Below are 19,169 nucleotides of genomic sequence, written 5' to 3' on the forward strand. Positions count from 1 at the left end.
AGAGCACAGCACGGGGCTGATACAGGGCCCTCGGTCTGAAGGAACCAACAGTTGCTTAACCACAGGGAAGGTCTGAGTCTCACAGAAAGTGACTGTAGCTGATAGCTTAGCAACATGCTGATTCTAAAACATCCCAAAGGAACGTACTCAAAGTAGTTCACCCTTGTGTAACCTCCCTGTCCACATCCTCTTTGGTATCAACACCAAACAACTCAGAGAGGGTCATTTTAAACACAGAGCTCTCCTCTCTGGGGCTGCTTATGTGAAGCCACACAGTGGGGCTGCTCTGCACTGTGAAGCCACACAACTAAGTTCACGCTGTAAGTACTGTGGGTACATCACATGGCTGCTGAGCAAAACAAGCCACAACATCTGGGATCCTCAAGCTAGTTTCTGATACCCTAACATTCCCATGAGTCCACTCCAAGTTTGACTTGGTCTGGTAAAGAGAGGAAAAAGAGAGATTGGATCTGGAGCCAAATGCATGTCCAAATAGGTGATTATCAGCCAAGAGTTCAGCAGGTAGGAAGCAATGGAACTAGTGAACCTGGCCAGAGCAAATCAATGCATCCCTTTCCTTGTGTCACCTGTCTGTGCACTTCCAAGGCCGATTGTGGGGAAAAACAAAAAAAAATTGAACTCTTGCAGAAGTTTCTGAAATCTCTGTAGTCTATTTTTTCTCTCAAACTACTTCATTTTAAATAGGTTTTAGAAAGAAGGAATACTGGCAAGGTGGGGGAATATCTGTTCCCAGAGGGCTTTATTCTTCTTTCACCTATCACAACTGACATCATAGGTACTACTCTTGATTTATGCTAGGGCAGGTATTCAGATTGATTGCCCTCATCGCAAACAAAAGAGATCCTTAAAATTTGGAGGAAGGAATCAGACTGCCAGATGCTTGTTTGATCCTAAAAAGCCAATGACAAAACCAGAGACGGAAGCAGGCTGAAAAGCAGAACAGTTCTGAATTCTCCCAAAATCTAAGCGTACTCAGGTTGGAGTTGTGGATCCCAGCCCTACACCTACTGTGTGCTGGGGTCCTCTCTAGGACAAATAAATGAGCCTTTCTGACCACTGAGTGCTAATTAAATAATTTTTCTAGTGTAACTGGTAGCATCATAAAGTACATCCAAGGGTAATTAGTTCACATGTCTGATTACAAGAGAGATGAGCTTGGTTCCACTGAGAATCAATGCTTTGAGAAGCTTTTTAACTATCTGCTGAACCTTCGGCCTGCTTCAATTTATACAAGATGTCATGAAGAGAAAAGATGGACAGAAAAAAACCCAACCCCTGTGTGTGTGCAGAGTCCATGTAAAGAAGCACTGAGAAAAACCCCTCTGTGTAAGAAGAGCACTCCCATACCTGTGATCCTGTGCAGTGTACTTGAGAAGCTCTGCGAGCTGCAGGGGGTATTTGCAGATCTTCTGCACTGGTGTCAGTAGGAAACCATCTATGGCAATATCAATCATCTGCTGCAACAGACGACATGCTTCGAAGAAATGCTGGTACCTGCTATCTTTCATCAGCTTGGAAAGCTCCATGCACGCATCCAAATGATTATTACAGTACTCTGAATAGATCCAGAAGCCATCTTGCTGTGAAAGGCAGGAGGCAAGGGACCACACGTCAGTCAATCACCAACATTATGACTAAACAAAAAGTGATACTCCTGTAGGAGAAGGAAGGGCTGATCCTGAATTCTTTCCCTGCTCAGAGGTTGCTCTGGGGTGAGGGGAGGAGAGAGGGTCCTTTGTGTGACACACTGCCAAAGTCTCTGCAAGCAGCAGGTGTATTAAATCAAACCCCTGTGCAGTGCTGGGGGTGTTCTCAATTTCGAATTGAGTGGAGTAATTTTCTCTGTAGAAGGTAAAGGTAGAACCAAGCCACAGCTCTGGCCTTCAGTGGTAAAAGACAATCTTGCTTTTTGTAGAGCTCTTTACCTGAAGGATCATGAAGCATCTGACAAGTGCTTGGGATCTGGGTAGTTCTGAACACCTCTGTACCAACAGCGATCCCCATGAACCAACCACTGTGTGGAGTTCCCTATGCTCAGAGGTTCAGAAAGCACCAAAGATTGGAAAAACAAACAAACAAACAAGAAGCCCACTTGCACACTCACATGCATGCCCAGCCACCCCTTGCTGGCTTTCAGCCTCCTTGGAAATGAAGACAAGAAGTGTCAGATATCGCTCTGAATAGCGGCAGTAGCTTTTACTACTGTTAGTATAAATGAATTGACAGCACAGCCTTAGGACATGAAGTTTTAGCTACTGATTCTCACCAAGATTTCTCCCATCTTTTTTGCACAAGGGTGCAACGTGCTGCTGCTGTGGAAGCGAACAGCAGAGATTGCAGGCTCTGATAAAAGTGAGCAACGTTACTGTTGTAATGCAATTTCTCAAAAATAAACTTGCCTTTTAATTGGAAGTGCAGTGATGCTTAAGAGATACCAGAAGTCTTTTTAGGGACGCCCTGCTGAAGTTTCATGAATTCCTATTGGAAATGTCCCTAATACGTGAACAGTCACTACTCCAGACCTGATGTAAATAACACAGTACAGCCCTGGGTCGCAGCACCTCATGTGTACGCTCTGATACAGCTTTTCAGTCTCTCTAAAAAAAAGCCTAAAGCTGCAGCACTGTAATTTCCTTGACATTTCCTGACATTATACAGCACTGGCCAACCTAACAGCTCCTGCAGCACGTGGCTTATATAACAGCATGACGGGCAGGGCCAAATCTCCGGGACTGCAACGTCAGCTAAAATATCCTCTGGTGCACACTTAGCGTGAGCTGCCACCTCGCCCCTGGCCCAGCCATCCTGCTGAGGAACACACTGAAGCTTCACAGGTTTTTTCAGCCCTTGTAAATGCATCTCAGTGCCATGAATGAGCATCCTGGCCATTTGTACTCCTCTACTTTTCAATGTAATGCACAACTAAGGCTTCCTGTTACTCCTCTGGTCTTTCTTACCTATTCCAACCGCCTGGTCATCCCTGATCCGATTGGGATGGCTTGTGAAGGGTTTAAGTCATATTGTGAACAGAAAAAAAGGATGAAGATGATGTGAGGGACACTGCGCCTACTTAATATGAGAGTGGATATGGAAGTATGCTGATTCAAATGCAGTGGGGGGGTTGTCCAACTATGTGCTTCTCTTGGAGCCCTCCCTGCATCTGTACCTCACAAAGTGGATACAGTAGCTATGGAGTAGCCTGTGGTGTATCACTACTATAACTAGAGCAGAAGAAAACTGATGGATGGCAGTTAGATGCTGTGTGGTTCCTGCCTTCTGACTTTTTCTACACCCCCGAAAAATAACCCCAGCTCCTCAAATAAAATTATCAAATGAACTTACGTGTTCAAGGAAACATGGTCCGATCTCACTGAGATGGGGATCCTCGTTGTTGTACTGTTTCTCCAAGTCCCGGACAAAACCCATCTGAAATCTGTAGATATCTTCAATGTTCCCAAAGATGATCTTCAGCTGTTCATCACTGAACATATCCCTTCTCTTCCGGCACTGCTTCAAGTAACCCTGTAAGAAGTAGGACAGAGCAATCCATAAAATAATCCAACCACAGAGGCTGTTTCCAGATTTTTCTTGATTCTCTATCAATTCCTCTCTACATTTAAACACACAATAGGCAAAACACGCCTGGAAATGCCGTAAGCCATTTTCTGACATACAACATCTCATTTGCAACATTTGGCACTTGCAGCCATGGTTCTCACCGCAACCCAGAGCAGACCTCAGCACCGTCCTTGCTCAGGACATGCCAGTGTGTACCAGGCTTCCCAGCCTGCGTCAGAGGATGCTGGCATGGTGTGGAAAGCACAGAGGAGAAGCAGTGCTGGCTTCTGCCTCAACATCCTTCAGCATTTAGTATAAATCACTTTTCCAAACGGAAAGTTCCCCGGAGATCTCAGCCAGCACAGCCTAAAACTGCTCTGTCCCCACTGTGTTGCAGAGAATGGTAAATGGAGCTGATGGCTCCAAAGAGGTGTGTTACCCATCCCTTCAAAACCCACTGCCTTGCAATATCCACTATCACAGGCAGCTCCTACAAACATTGCCGTTCTCACATCCTCTTCAGCAGCACGTGGCAGTACGCAGAAAGCCATGAGGGGCTCTCAGCCCCCTGTCTACTCTGATTTATCTTTCTGGCCACAGTAATCAGGACAAGGAAGCTGTCAGTCGTGCTGAGAAATACTCTGTCAACGTGTGGTAGCATGCCCTTGCTCTGGGAGGAGGCTATGGACAGTGTATCCACCCAGAGGAACTTCAGGACCAAGCAAAATGCTGAAGACAAATGACCTTCCCTCACTTGGCAAGCAACACATCCCCACGTTGTTCCCCTCTCTGAGACAAAAGTAGGAGGGCTGCAGTGCTGTGAGCACCACACAGCACCGAGGCAATGCAGGAGCTGGGGTGGGCGTTCCTGCTGGCCCCAGCCCGAGCAGCACGAGGCACTGCTCAATGCCATCTAGAGGAAAGCAGCGTCATTTTAATTTTTGTTTCTTTTATCCTTCAAGAGATTATCCCAAATATGTTATTCCATACAGCACAAAACAGGCAGAAATTCTGCCCTGTTTTCTCAGCTGTCACTTTTTATTGCTTTTCTTGCTTTGTGTCCTGGACTGTACAAACATCAGACTCTCCCACTGAGTCTACAACTGTGCAAGATAAATGGAGAAGGAGAAAGGAACAACAGGGATGCAGAGTTTAAGGAAATTCTCCAAAATAACAGGGAATCTGCAGCAGAGCTGGCAGCAGTTCAGATCTCCTGCATCCTGGTCCAGTGCCAGAACAAAATGCTCCTTATTACTTAGTCTTCATTTGTCCATGGTGCTCAGTGGTGCTGAGCCCAACTTTAGCTGGGCATCATACATTGCTCTGAAGACTTCCCAATCTAAAAAGATAGAGTGGATCAATATTCTATCAAAAAGTGTAACACACTGAGCTCTGCCTGCCTCCCTGCTTTGCTGAGCCTGCCTTGCCTACGAACTTGCCATCCTGGTTTCAGCTGAATCATGATGACTTCAAACATGCTTGCCTGAAGCATATGTGGTCCAGGGGATGCAGTGACACACAGAGGCTTGGGATGCCTGGGCTGAATTTCTGACCCTGAACTGATCCATGTGACATTGAGCAAATCACTTCACCCCCCTGCACTTTGCCTGTCTGCATGATTTAGACTAGAAACCTTGCTAGGCCAAATAGCAAATGCTATGCTGGCCTTTTTGAGATTGTGGCCTCTTGGTTGAAAAGAAAATAATACAGGGGTCATTGTGTGATGACTTTCCCTATGTTTATTATACAGGGAGAGAAAAAAAATGAAGGGGAAAAAAATGCCAACAGCTCCAGTTGGTTGGCTATATTTGGGAGCTCTAGATGCTTAGTCACACAGACGAAGTGCCAGCTGGTGACACGCAGCTGCTGGTCCATAATGCAAGCTACTGGAACGCTATAATAAAGTGTCCTTCAGCCTCACCATGTGGTTCTGGGAGGGAGAACTTCAAACTGCAGAATGATAAATGCAACTTCGGCCGAGCTGGCGAAGAACCAGCCTCTGCAATGTCCAGCTCAGCTAGAAAGATGCCGTTACCCTGAACATGCCTGCTTTTACAGCCAGGAAGTTTGGGTTATGGAATACCTTCCCCATTTACTAAATCTAGGTCTCTCTTCTTCTAGCAGCTCCTTGATGACTCATTTCCCTGGGTTTCCCTGTCTCATTTTTCAAGGCCAGGAGGAATGAGAGCATGCTGGTTCCCATGCTGCAGGACAGCTGAACGGCAAATGACATTTCAAACTATCAAAGAATAATGCAGAATATTTTCCGTGCTCCTTTTCGTGTTTACCTGCTTATCTCAGAACAGCTACAAAAAACAACAATAATGCATGCACCTGCCTACAAAGCTAGAGTCTTCCTTTTGGCCCTGGCTGCAGTGCTAGCAGTGCTGAACAGCTGCTGCAAGGCATTTGTGTCAGCACCTTTGCCCTGCTGCACGCCGTGGGCTGCCTGCAAGCCAGGCTCCCCTCATGCACACGCTGCTCTGTGAAATTAGTCCACAGATTATTTATATGAACATCTTTCAGCCCTGGGGTTGCTATTGGCTGCAGCTTCTGTCTTGAAAATCCCCTCTCCTCTTGCTGCTGGTCCATCTCTTTGCCCAAGTCATGCGCTCCAGAGAAGCTGAAGCAGCACATTTCTGCACAGGCACCTATAAAACCGTGGGGAGAGCAGCTGCATGCATGCAGCTCCCAACCTTATCCTCTACCCAGCCTGTGCATGTGATGTTTGGTTTCCAGCAAAGGGAAGGCTGAAGACCTTCAGATATAACATGCAGCATGCACCACGAAGGATGCTGCGTATTTTTTCCAGTAAATTTACTTTTGTTACATAGAACAATGTCATCTTCCTTCTGGAAATCCTTCCTTCATTCCATCAGGTTTGCTCAGAAAAGGGATAGCTGACTGATGAGCAGATGTTGGAGTGTGTTTTGCTCAATGAATACCTAAAAATAGCTGTCAAACTGTCTCCCTTTAAAGTACATTTCCATGTAGTCCCTGAGGTATGGGCCAAAGTTAGAAAGTATTTGCAGGAGGTTAAGTGCTAAGTTTTCTTCACCCCGAAGTGAGTTTAGAGACAGTCAAGAGAGGTGGACAATCCATCTGTCCTTCCTATCCTGCTGAGGGCGAGGGGAGCACTTGCAGCAAGAATGAGGAGGAGATGACAGCTGCTGCAGGCTGTGAGTTCAAAGGCAGCTATGGTAATATTCTGCTTTTCCTCCAGCTCTGAGCCAATGGGGAGACAATGTCCTGCAGACTGCCCTCACTTTGGACAAGCACTATCTGAACTATCAGAATACTACTCACTAGCGCAGTGCTCACACATCCAGGTGAGCATCACGCCCGTACATGCAAACCCAAGAGTAACCCAAGAAGAAAGCAGAGGCTGTTTGAATGAAAAAGGCACACTAGAGCTGTGCCTGCTCCCAGGCCGTCAGGACTCTGAAGCAGTAGGCAACAGAAGTACTGCACATCAGGCACAGACCGTGCACCACTCTGGCTGCACTCCTTCCCATTGGCACCATGGATTGCCCAGGAACCACCGACAATGTACAACAAAATCCATCAGGAACACAAGCTGGTTCCTCAGAAGGACACAGAAGGAGCCAGATACAAAGGAGAAAAACAAGGTGTGCACAAGCAAGCAGCAAAACGCAGCTGCAAGTCACATACTGGGGAATACATGTATGTATGTATGTATGTCCTAATTAATCTATACAACTTTCTACAGAACCACCCTCCACTCTGCTAGCCACAGATGAGAAACTGGCCAGCCATACAGAAGTGCCAGCAGTCCCCCAGATGTGGTCCTCTAGAGGTGCACTACAGCACAGCCAGGAGGGTTTTAAGCTGCTCATGTCCGAGGCAGCACAGAAAAGCAGTCGTTCTACTTCTCTGAGAATGAATCAGCCTAATGCCACCTGGACCATGCAAAAGCTTCTCCCATCAGCTCTGCACAACAGACTCGACTCCACGTGCTGAGATGCACTGCCATTCAGCACTCAGAGCTGTCCTGGCACCAAAGCAAATCTTAGATGGGATCCAGACAGCATTATTAAAAAATGAATTCAGAGTGATATGACTTGGGAGAGAGCAAAAATGCAGCAGTGGAAGTTGGCTGGTGTTTTCCCCCCTCCTGTCCCTTGGTGCTCACTGTTCCCCTCGAGCTGCCTGCTGTCCCAATACCTCGGCTGCTCTGTTGGTGTCACCCCCAGCAGGGATGTACCCCGTGCCTTCCCAGGCTCAGAGCCCCAGTGCAGCAGCTAGCTGCTGCTACCCATTATAAAAGCTTAGTTTTCAGTAGCTGATTATTTTTCTAAGCTTTAACTGCCAAGCCTCAAATTCCTATTGCTGGATATTTCCCGAAGGCTGGATTCTTTTTTCTTCTTTTCCCCTTGGTGATATTAAAGAATAACAATCCATCTGCACCAGACAATGCAGCCCAGAGAAAGCTCAGCATTTTGCCCCTCATAAAAATCTTCAAAAATTGTTTCAGCAGCAACCAGACCTTCACACTGAGCAAGGGCACAGCAGCAGCAATTCTCAGTGCTTCGTGGTTTGCTGAGAGGGGGATTCCCCTCCAAGCCAGCTGCTTTCTGAAGCACAGGTAATTTTCATTCTGGTGCTGGCTAGCTTGTGAGCTCCTGATTTAGCAGGGCTGGTGCCATGGGTATTATGAATAATAACATGGTCTATAATAACAGAGTAGCAGGTTCTGGAACACATCCTACAGCAGAAAAGAGCAATTGGAGGGTTGCTAATCACCTCACAGGGGCTACAATCCTCTGACAGCAACCTCATATCTTAAGGTGTCTCAATGGCCTTAGGACTTCTTATTGTAATTCAGCAATGGGAGTATGACTACATGGCTGAGCTCAATCAGGCTCAACCCTTGCCACCCAGCCAGCACTGTTCTGCATTCCACCAGTATGTCATATTGCTCCCATTTGTCCTGGCACCTTCAAATAGAAGAGCAGAGGAGAAAGGGAGCTTGCCACTGCTACCAGCACTTCTGCATCTCATCAGCAGGTGTCTGGTATCTCCTGGAAAAACACCCGGTATTCTCTGGTAAAACATCACCTCTGTACAAACCCATTTGGAGGAGCTCACAGCATCTCCAACCCACTCCAAACAGGAACACTCGTGTCATGCTGTGCCAAAATGCCTGCCATGGCTGTGCTGGTTCCAAGCCTTCTCCAGGCAAACTGATGGCTCTGATTGCATTGAGCAAAGGACAGCCCATCACTCTGCAGACAAGAATGCCCACTTCAGTCCTCATTTTCTAAGCGAGACAGCTGAGTCACTTCCTGGTGCTCTACCTGGCAGTCAGATTTATCCCTCAACACCATTTTGTATCACATATCTTTTTCACACATTGTGCATGTTGTTACGTGCTGCAAATCAGTGTTACTCCACAGCTGTCACAAAAACTGCATCTATCTGCCCCTCCTGAAAATCTTATTTGGCAAAAGCATGGTGACATGGCCAGGAAACACAAGTTCAGATTTATTCAGTTTTTCAATAGAAAAGTGCAAATGTAGGAAAAGAAGCACGATGCAAAAAAGTTCCTGCAGCTTTTCCCTTCTTTAATGCAAAGCCTTCTGACTGAAATAGCACACTGAAATTAAGCTCATTTGTTTCCAAATTGAAATCCCAAGACTCTTCCATATTCGAAAAGCATCACAGTTGCTTTTTTGGTTGGCCGCTCTGCCGTTGCCTTTGTCAAAAGAAAAGTGGCAAGTATGAAGGGAGGAGGAAGACATCTAAGTAGAATTTGCAAAGGGCTTCATCACACTGACTCTGGAAGAATTGGACACAGGCTCATGGAATCTTAAACCTTGAGAGGGATGAGCAGAAAGCCCCAGACTGTGATTTTTGTGCAAACACAGTTCTCCCTCTCTCTGAGACAGTTCTCAGGCTGTCCTGCAGCACACTGAGGCATGCCTGTGCATTCTCCTTCCCAAACATCCAGCACCACATGCATTACACTTCGCATGCAGGTCACTAAGGAGTTGTGGGAGTTAACTGTGCATAATGAAGAACCACGCTGAGGATGTGAGGGTGCAGTCATCAGTGTTCACTTGCTTGCAGTTTCCCTTACGCTATGTAAATGTCACATACTTCATTTCCCATACTGAAAACGTTTTGCTCTCAATACCGCTGTAAGAGAAGCCATTCTGAGCAAGGGGAAGTTGTGAACCCAATGTGAAAAACAGATGAAATGGTTAACTGATAGATTTAATTACAAACTAATTTCCTTGGTCAACAGTTCAAAAGTATATGGTAATGGGCTTTAATAAAGAGAAATGTTTGAACGATCTCAACCTCTTCATTTTTTAGTCAGAAAGGTACAGAAAGAAGATCAGAAAATTGTTGTTTTGGTTAATACAAACCAAAGCTAATTAGCGGATCCAGCAGAAAACACTCAGAAGTATCAATACCTATTGACAGATGCTGCTCCTCTATTACACACACTACTCATAAGCACACTGCAACATCTTCCTGCATTTCTCAAGGCCAAACTCGGCCCTCAGCTCTCCACAGCCCACCATGTGTGCTGCTGCATCCCCCATGGCACAGCCCCACGTACCTCGCAAATGTCCTTGAGGTGCTTGATGTAGTGACGCTCCGTGCTCATGATCTCATTGATGACATTGGCTCTCATCTGATCTCGGTTCTGGACGGTTCTGCCAAGACAGAGGCAGTCGGCGCTTGGATCCAAGTGGCCATTCTGCACTTCGCTGGTTCCCTCCTCCACTCCATCTTCTTGGTTCACCCATAGCTGCGAGAAGAGGGGAGAACGGCAAGGTCATTTGCAAGCGCATCAGGAGGCCAGTGAATGAAGCATGGGCTGTGGTCTGCACTGCACTGGGTGATACTGGAGCGAGTCGCTCTTTACAGCAATGGTGATGCCAGCACTGCATCCACGGCAGCCCAGAGAGCCCACTTCTACAACAGCATAACCGCACCCCCACGTGGTTCCCTGCACTCCACTTGGTTCCTCTTGTAAGCAAAGGGGCTGTAGGTTTTGATAGTTTTGATTCCAAGAATAGAATCATATATGAAGGCAACCAGACTGCCGGATGCTGCCAAGCGCTCTGAACTACAGCGTGTTCATTTGTACAACAGAGCAACCTGCAGAATTTAGCAGCATAAAGCACTGCTTTCCCCAGCCCTCATCAGCTGGGGGCTGCTGTGACAGGAGGAAACCTCTGTCAGGAGGGAGGAAACCCTCACAGATGTCTGCTGTCAAAGGTCGAGATACCTTCAGGAATCTGAGCGGATCTGACCATCCGCTCAAGCTAATCGGGGTTACAGCTCTCAGGTTTCCTCAGCCTTCCCAGGCCAGCATTTGTGCATGAGCATTGATTTTCATTTCACAGCAGCTTTCCCCCATCATTTCACATGAGCCATTCTCATTCAGGCAAAAGCCCTTTCTCAGCATCCTGAGGTTACAATCCCTAAACTGTGCTGGGATGAGACGGGGCCATTCCTTGACAACAAATTTCCTGCCATGTGGCACTGGACATTTCAGACTGCAAGGAATTGCTGATAGCAATGATAAAGGATCTCTGCACCTTTAGCATACTCCATTTCCATCATCAAATAAAAGCATGCATTGAACTTGCACACGTAAAGCTACGGCTGACTCCACACCTGTCTTTGAGCACAACGTATGGACCAAGTACCTCCTTTTGTTACCTGTTACCCAAAACAAAATCTGCTTAAAAAAAACCCTTAACAATTCAAATTGGACTCGATGTGGTTCGTAAATGAACATTACATGAAGGTTAAAACACAGAAGCAGTGCTGTCTTACAAATATCATCTCAGATGTTACATAAATTAAGCAACTTCTCAGCATTTTAAGCTGAACATACTGGAGACCTTGAAATGAAAGAATACCATGAAACTGTCCACACAGAGACATAAGGGAAACAAGCTGTGTAGCTAGCCTCATCTTTTATTCTTCTTTTTTCTGTTAGTAGTTTTCAGTAATTTCCCATTATTCAGCCTAACTTCTATTTTAAATGTCTTGATTGTAAGAGGCCGAGTTCCTGCAGATTAGCACAGTGAAAACACCAAAAGCTTCCCACACTCCTTCCCTGTTTTCCTATCCAATTATTATGTTTTGCTAAACCACATCTCTTATTACAGCTCCCACATTCTGCCTTCCTACGATGAGTCGCACAGGCCAAGAAGCCCAAGTGTTGGAAGAAAGAACATCTCTTCTCTGGCAGAATGTTCACGATGCTGCAAACTTGGGTCTAAAAAAAAAAAAAGAGCGCCATAAAAAGCCTGACTTTTCACCCTGTTCACATCCGTGCCATGGCTGGGAGCTCTCGGGGACTTTACACAAAGGTGCATGGAGCTGTGATGCCATGTAAGCGATGGGATGCTCTCTCTGCAGGATCCATTGGGCACAACACCTCTGCTGAGCATCTGGGAGCACTTTCTGGGAGGGAAAGCCAGGTGACACAACCTTCCTGCCAGTCACACCTCAGCACTGCTCCCCGCTGCTGTTCCCAAAGCACGAAGGCTTTGTACCTTTCCCCAGGACAGCACAGCCAAGAGTCAATTTGATGCCCTGTGTGACAGAGCAGAAGTGAAGTGCGGTGAGTGTGGCTGTCAGCTCTCGTTTCCTCGCCCCGAGGCCCAGGGGAGGGCCGTGTCAGGACACCGGGTGCAGCAGCACCCAGCAACATGGCCATGGCTGCAGCAGGGCAGATCTGAGAGCAAGCAGCTCCTCTGCTGCCGGAAGGCTCAGCAGCGAGTGCACTGCTGGGGGGCAATGCCCGCCTTCCCCAGGACCTTCCCAAGCAATGGGGCTCTCCACCATGGCACCTTCTACAAAGATGGACTGGAACATGCTTCTGAGTCACCACAGCCAACGTCAACTTCCAAAGCTACCAAAAGCAACTGATTTATACTGTACACCCATTTTGGGAGGTGTGAGTTTGATGTAAAGGACAATCATCAGCAGGTATCCTCAGGGCAGATTTATTGGTATTCTAGACCATATGTATATTAAAGTGTATCCAAGGGATGGAACCACGAGGACAGGCTGTCTGAGCTGGAGCTGTGCAGCCTGGACAAGGGAAGGCTCTGGGAAACCTGAGCGTGGCCTGTCAGAATGTAAAGTAGAACTGCAAGAAAGGAGGGGACATACTCTTTAGCAAGGTCTCTTGTGACAGGATAAGGAGAAGTGGTTTCAGACTAAAAGAGGGGAGATTTAGATTGGACATAGCAAAGAAGTTTTTTACAATGAGGCTGGTGAGGCACAGGCACAGGTTGCCCAGAGAGGTGGTGGTGCCCCATCCCTGGTGACACTGAAGGTCAGACTGCATGGGGCTCTGAACTGTAGGTGTCCCTGCTCATTGCAGGGGGGTTGCAATGATGGCCTTTAAGGCTCCCTTCCAACTCAAATGATTCTATGACTCTATGATTCTAAGAAAATCAAGAACTAACGTAGAAATTAAACCCTCGACTACTTTCAGCTGAAGATGAATATTTCTTCCTGCTGCTATGAAAAGGTATCTGCAGCTCTCCCAAGCCCAACCAGAACAGCTTGTTGCCAAGCCTCAAGACATTCCTGCTTGTTTGGCAACCAAGCATAGTTTTACAGCTCTACTTCCTGGAGCCAGGCAACCATGAAAAAAACTTCATTTTCATTAAAAAAAAAAATTGTCATAATAGTAAGCAGAAAAAAGCTTGAAAGCGTGAATCCTAAAGGCTTTGATTCTCTAATGCAAACAGCAAGCTTGTAAATGTTTATGATTTCTGAAAGCCTCAGAATTTGGCACACCTCTTGTGTACTGTAGCAGCATTCCCAGCTTCTACATCACAAAACTCAGGAGTCCCGCTTTCTTCCTTAATGAATTTTTTTTCCCTTTCCAGCTAATTTATGTTTCCAAATGGAAAAAAATTACAGTTGTAATCTAGCAGACTCCTGCTTTAGATTAAAACAAATGCAACAACTTTACTGGCAAGAGAGAAAGACTTCCCCCTGTGCTCTCAAACATTCCAGCTTTGTATCTCTCACATCTCTGCATTCTCTGCATTCAAACACTTACCACTTTTTCAGGGTAAAGTTTTAGTTTTCATCTAAAGTTCAGAGCATCACTCAGGGATGAAGAGAAACATTCCCAGCTCTGCTGCTGAACTTGGGCCAACCCCTTCAACTGGTCTAGGCTTCTCCCGTCTATACTAGGGGATAAGCTCCTATACCAATGATACATTTCATGAGTATTTTTGAGGTTTGCAGGCTTTATGTTGAAGGAGGAACATAGAAAAGCTTTGAATTATGGCCTTAAATGCATCACTGCAGGCTTGCCATGCTTTTTGTTCTCATCCACAAGCAACAAGTGGCTAGCTGGGTGCTTGGTCTTACATAGCATTGCTTCAGCTCTGGGGCTTGTACAGCTCTCAAATCCTCTAGCGCTTGTGCTAAGCAATAGCTGGGCTATGCTTGGGCAAGGGGAAGTCACACTCTGAGTGTTGTGTTCACCATCTCCAGAGGGCAGATCCTCTCTGCTTCTCTGTCCTCGCTTGAACCTTGATGCTGCTGCACTGCAGGCAACAGCCAGGTACGAGAGGCAAACTGGGGGTGACACTATTCCCTCCCAGCACCTTACTGAATGTCATCTTTAGCTGATCTAGACAATGCTGCTAAGGTTCCTATTTTAGTGCAGTTCCATAGTCACCTGTGGGCAAGGGAGCCCTGTTCAGTGTGTTCTAGCCACGTGCAACTCTCCCAACAACGCTTTCCTGCCCAAAAAGCTCAGCACCCCACTGTTGGAGTAATGGCTGAGATACCATTAGTGAAAGAACGTCCCACCCCTTCCTTAGATATTTTCCAGTGTGCACTGATCAGCAGTGCACAGATTTACCTCCCTCCCTTAAAATTATGTCTGTTTTACAAAAGAAACTTCAGACCTCTGTTTTCCTCCCTCACCTCACCTGCCCAGTCCTCCCACTCCAGCTGGGTGGCTGCCACCCCTGCTGAGCTCCTGGAGGGCTTTCCACAGGAGGAGATGGGAATTCAACCTGGCACCTCTCACGTGGATTTCAAGAAGTCTCTCTGGGCTCCTGCCCTGTCCTCAGCAATTAGGGGCTGTGGCTTGGAGCAGAAGTATTATCAGCTTTAATCACTGCACCCAACACTATCTATCTTTTAGGAGAAAAAAAAGCAAAAAGTAACTGCTGTTCTTCAAATCACCAACAACCCTACAATAACAAATTAGCCTTCAGCGCCTTTTTAACACCTCTGCAATGCAAAAAAGCACAGGCTCTGAAATAATGCAGTGAACAACAGCCTCCCTCGTGCCACTGAAAAGGTCCAACATAGCAAAAGAAAAAGAAAGAAAGGAATGCTGCCATTAGAACCATTTCAAACTTCTGAATTAGGAATTAATTAAAAGGAACCAACAAAAAGTGCATAAAAAAAAGCAAGTTGCGTAACACTAATTCTAAGTGATATTTCACTTGGAAAGGCCACTCCACACATGTAGAAGAACAGGCTTATCACAAGGCTCACAGTTGTCCCATTTGGAAACTCAACCCTGATTAGGAAGCCATGACCAGTAGTAATTGGCAGAAGCGGATAAAATAGTCAAGAAAAGTCCTTTTGCCTAAGGATGCAGTTCCAGGAGCCAGGGAGAGTTAATAACTTCATTGCACTAGTTAATATTATATGTGATTTATAAAAAACCTGTAGAAATGTGATTTATCAATTTGCAGCTGTACCTAAATGGTGCATAAAATCACCAAACAGCACCATTCCAACATAATATGACCTGTAATTATTATATATTTAGACAGCTGAAAGCACACACTGTACACAGGGACACGTTACTTGAATGGGCACTATGGGCTGATAGTCTCATCATAATCAGAAAGCATGATAAAACAAACATTTTACCAGCCATCAAGATTATTCATCTCCTTCCACTGGAGAGTCACAAGGACAAAACTAGCAGATAATGTCCCATCCAAAATCCTAGCTCACAATTAGGGAGTGTGGCAGATTAATGCAGGCAGATCCTTCCGGAGAGCTGCTGCCATTCTGCTCACCAGTGGCTTTTATAACAAGTACCAGTGCAGAGCTTTGCATAGGTACAAGAGTCAACATTGGTCTCACAATGTCACTGCAGCACCTGGGCACCACGGCCAGGGAATGAGCAGGTTACTCTGGGCTCTCTGAGCCCCATGGCTGATGTCTGTCCCTCCCCTGCCTGCCAAAGAGGTGAGGGCCTGGCAGATGCAGGTGCTGGGATGTTCCCGCCCTCCTGGCAGCCCCAGCAAATCCTCTTCCAGCTCTTCCTCCCCAAACTCTTAATTGCTAGCCTCAGCAGCTCCCTTTACCCAAGGTAAGAAATACCTTTCACTCATTGCTGGAAAAGGAGAAAACAAGGGCTCCATAGGAACACCTTCAGACTCTGTGAAAAAAAACCTCCAAGGAAGATGCCTTGTGTTTCCACCCTGTTTTCTGAGCCAGTTCCCATGTGCTAAAGCTCCACCAGGCAGCAAATGTTACTTGGACACACAATGCACCAGGTGTGCTATACTTTACCCTCACATACTGCATTTCAGCTCTCCTCACTTCCTAAAATCCTAAAGTGCATGGAGGAGCTCTGGCAGTTCCTTGCAACAGCCCAGCTTGCAAGAAAGCCACCACTGCACCCAGCAGAGGTCTTCCTTCACACTAGCTTGGCAGAGAACAGGGAAGGGGCTGTGAAGATCTGCGTCCAATTGAAAGAACGGCCTCAAAACAGTGCATTTGCACCCAGAAACCAGCTTGTAGGAGGAAGGGCCCAAACGCCTGCATTTGAACCTCTGGGGATCTGACAGATGCTGAGCTGAGTGGCATTCCCTGTCACGTTAATGACAGTTGCAATTAGCACAGGCAGTGTTTGGATGCTAAAATGCTGCTTGACTTTAAAAAGCCCCACAATTTGTCTGCAGTGCATCCTGTCACTGTGGAGTACTGCTCACGCTGTGTGCGGTACCTCCACCAGAAGCTATTTTTGTGCTGGATTTGTCACAGGAGAATAAAATCTCCTTTAAAAGGCACTGATGCTGCAGCAGACACTGCAGCACACAACGTTTTATTTGTCCAACAGGTAAAGGCCATTCAGTGCCATCCTCTTCTCCCTCGTCCCATCTCTCCCATCTCTCCTTGATGCCACGGCAGGTGGTGCTAAGTACTACGAGAAGACTTGGGTGCAGTCTCCTAAAAAGTGCCTTAAAAGTTTCCACCAATTGATCTAGCACTTCTCATCTATCAGCCAAAAGTAAAGTTTTCCAGCTTTTCAGCAGGAAAACCAACCTAAAATTAGAACACCTGGAGTTCTAAGCAAAGATGAATGATAGGAAGGAGCACTGCTTCACTGATCCATCCCTGTGTGTTCTGCCCTGGAAGGGGCACTGACCAGGGGGAATGTGAACACCACAGCAGGATCATTACCCTTCAGTTCCCAGAACATCGAGCAGTCACTGTTTGCTACAAGACATTGCAGCAGAACCTCCCCAACCCTATGTGCTCTTGAGGTTAGCTTGGCAAATAGGGGGAAGAGTTGCTGAAGTGCAAGCAAGCACATTCCAGCAACTCAGCCTGCCTCTAGGTATCCAACAAAGGCAATCCCTTTCTCTGTCCAGGCTGTATGTATTTTGCTGTGCCTATCTCTAGGGAAAGACTTCACAGCAATAAGCATCAGCAATGGTTTGATTTTACATTTTATTTCCAGTGGAAATGCATAAGAGCCCAAGAAGGATGCCATCTAGCTGGTTGTGCCCCAGCCATTTTGGAGTACAGTGCTGGGTTCTGTAATCAAAGCCTTGTTTTGAGATTCTGTTTTATGAAGGAGACCCTGAGGTATGGCAGCTCATAGATCCATGTGCAGTACTCAAGTATTATTGTGCTGTAAATCCCTGCCTACAAATACTAAGCTTATTTTTTTTAAGCTCACATTTGGATGCTGGATGTGCTGGCATGCAAAAATTCATTTGCACCACATTATGAAAAGCCAGACCAAGACAATACCGTTCATAAGGGAGAGAAGAGAAACAAATGAAATGGCCACTACAGAATCCTGTTTAAAAATCCTCTATTTTTCTTGGTGTACCTCCCCCGTTCTCAGATCCTTACAGAGGACAGGACATTGAGAAATACTACCAGCAAATCACTGGACTAACTTGTGCCCCGTGCCATCCAGAGTGCCCACCTGGTAATGTACACTAAAATACAAGGCAGTTCTGCCCAAAACCCAGCTCCTTCTTTGGTCTTGAAGCTAGTTCTGGAGAGCTCATGCGCCTCTCTCATCATGTAAGGTTTTCTTAACTTTCTCCCTGAATGTAAGAAACCATCCACTATCGCTTACTAAATTCCATACCTTCTCCTAAGCTTTGATTTTTCTCTTCCCTGAAAAGCTTTATCATCCAGTTTACCCTTTAAAATTCCTGCGCTCCCAAAGCTTTTTGGCTTTATGCTATCCTCCTTCCTTCTAGCCAACTCTCTAACTATTAAGAGGATAACTCTGCAGGCCTTCTGCACAGAAGCAATTCCCCTGCATTCCTCAAATGCAGTACTTGTTTACAACCCCCTGCCTCCAAAGCAGGCATGTACAAGAGGCCAAGGTAATCGGCAGGTTGCTGTTTTTCTCTGCACTTACGAATGGGAATTTTTCCTGCTATGAGGTTCTGTGAGTGCCAAATCCTCTGCCAAAGCTTTTCATGTGATCTGGCTGCAAAGCAAGAAGCGTCAGACGTTTCACTGTAAACCATGTTTTCCAGCCCAGGTTTGCATGCAGAAAAGATCCAAACAACTTCAAGAGAAATCTGACTTTGCAGTGATGCTAACAGAGGTGCACCCTCAGTTAGCATCTAAGGGAGACCTGCAGTCCAAAACATACTGAAATTAACCCTGTTTGGTTTTACACCCATTTGGTCTGTCCTGTCACCCCTTACTCTAACTGCTTTAGATCCTCTGCTATGCCACATGTTGTTCCCTTTTCCTCCCCTAATTCAATAAATGGAATATAGAAAAAATATATATTTTTTTTCTTATGCGTGTAAAACTAGAGCCATCCAGCCTAAATCAGGCAGCTTTCTGGTACCACGTCAAAAAAGCAAAACTCAAAGTATAACAAAAAAAAGGTCCAGCTTCCTCATCATGAAAGTGTGACCAGTTCAGTAAGAAATACACAAGAAGAAAAAAGGTGATGAAAGCAAAATGTAAATGTTTTGGGTTAAGTGGTCCTTAACAGGACCCTAAAGGAGCACAAACTGCAATGATCCTGCAAAGAGAAGAGAGGTTCTAGTTGCCTATCCAAAGCCCCAATGGCTTTCCAGGCATCTGGTCCAAGCTACTCTCTCTCTGCAAGTAAAGTGGGAGGGGAGAAAAAGGAATCTGCAAGAATAGAAATGAAGAAGCAAGAAAGCGACCTCTGCCAGCAGGAGAGCAGAACATGGCAGCCCAAATGGCATCTGCTTGCTCAGTGCAGGACAGCCAGCAAGAGGGCTGCCTTGTGGCTGCAACCTAACAAGCACTGCAGGGAGAAGACAGCTCAGGTTTGGAAAGCCATGTGGTGAATT

The 19,169-nt window shown here is 46.2% G+C and overlaps 1 protein-coding gene across 3 annotated transcripts in view; it reads right to left on the reverse strand.

Moving 5' to 3' along the window:
- The window catches only part of ARHGEF9 (Cdc42 guanine nucleotide exchange factor 9), a gene marked incomplete at both ends in the record, with an annotated part of 111,682 nt that overhangs the window by 35,492 nt on the left and 57,021 nt on the right, over window positions 1-19,169 (reverse strand). For all 3 annotated transcript variants that reach the window (XM_079542096.1, XM_079542095.1, XM_079542094.1), the window contains 3 exons: window positions 1,369-1,601; window positions 3,364-3,543; window positions 10,169-10,360. In XM_079542096.1, coding sequence (XP_079398222.1) covers window positions 1,369-1,601; window positions 3,364-3,543; window positions 10,169-10,360 — 605 coding nt within the window. The remainder of the gene's footprint in view (window positions 1-1,368; window positions 1,602-3,363; window positions 3,544-10,168; window positions 10,361-19,169) is intronic.

The sequence above is a fragment of the Tetrao urogallus genome, assembly GCF_951394365.1.
Source record: "Tetrao urogallus genome assembly, chromosome: 13".
Taxonomy (NCBI): Eukaryota; Metazoa; Chordata; class Aves; order Galliformes; family Phasianidae; genus Tetrao; species Tetrao urogallus.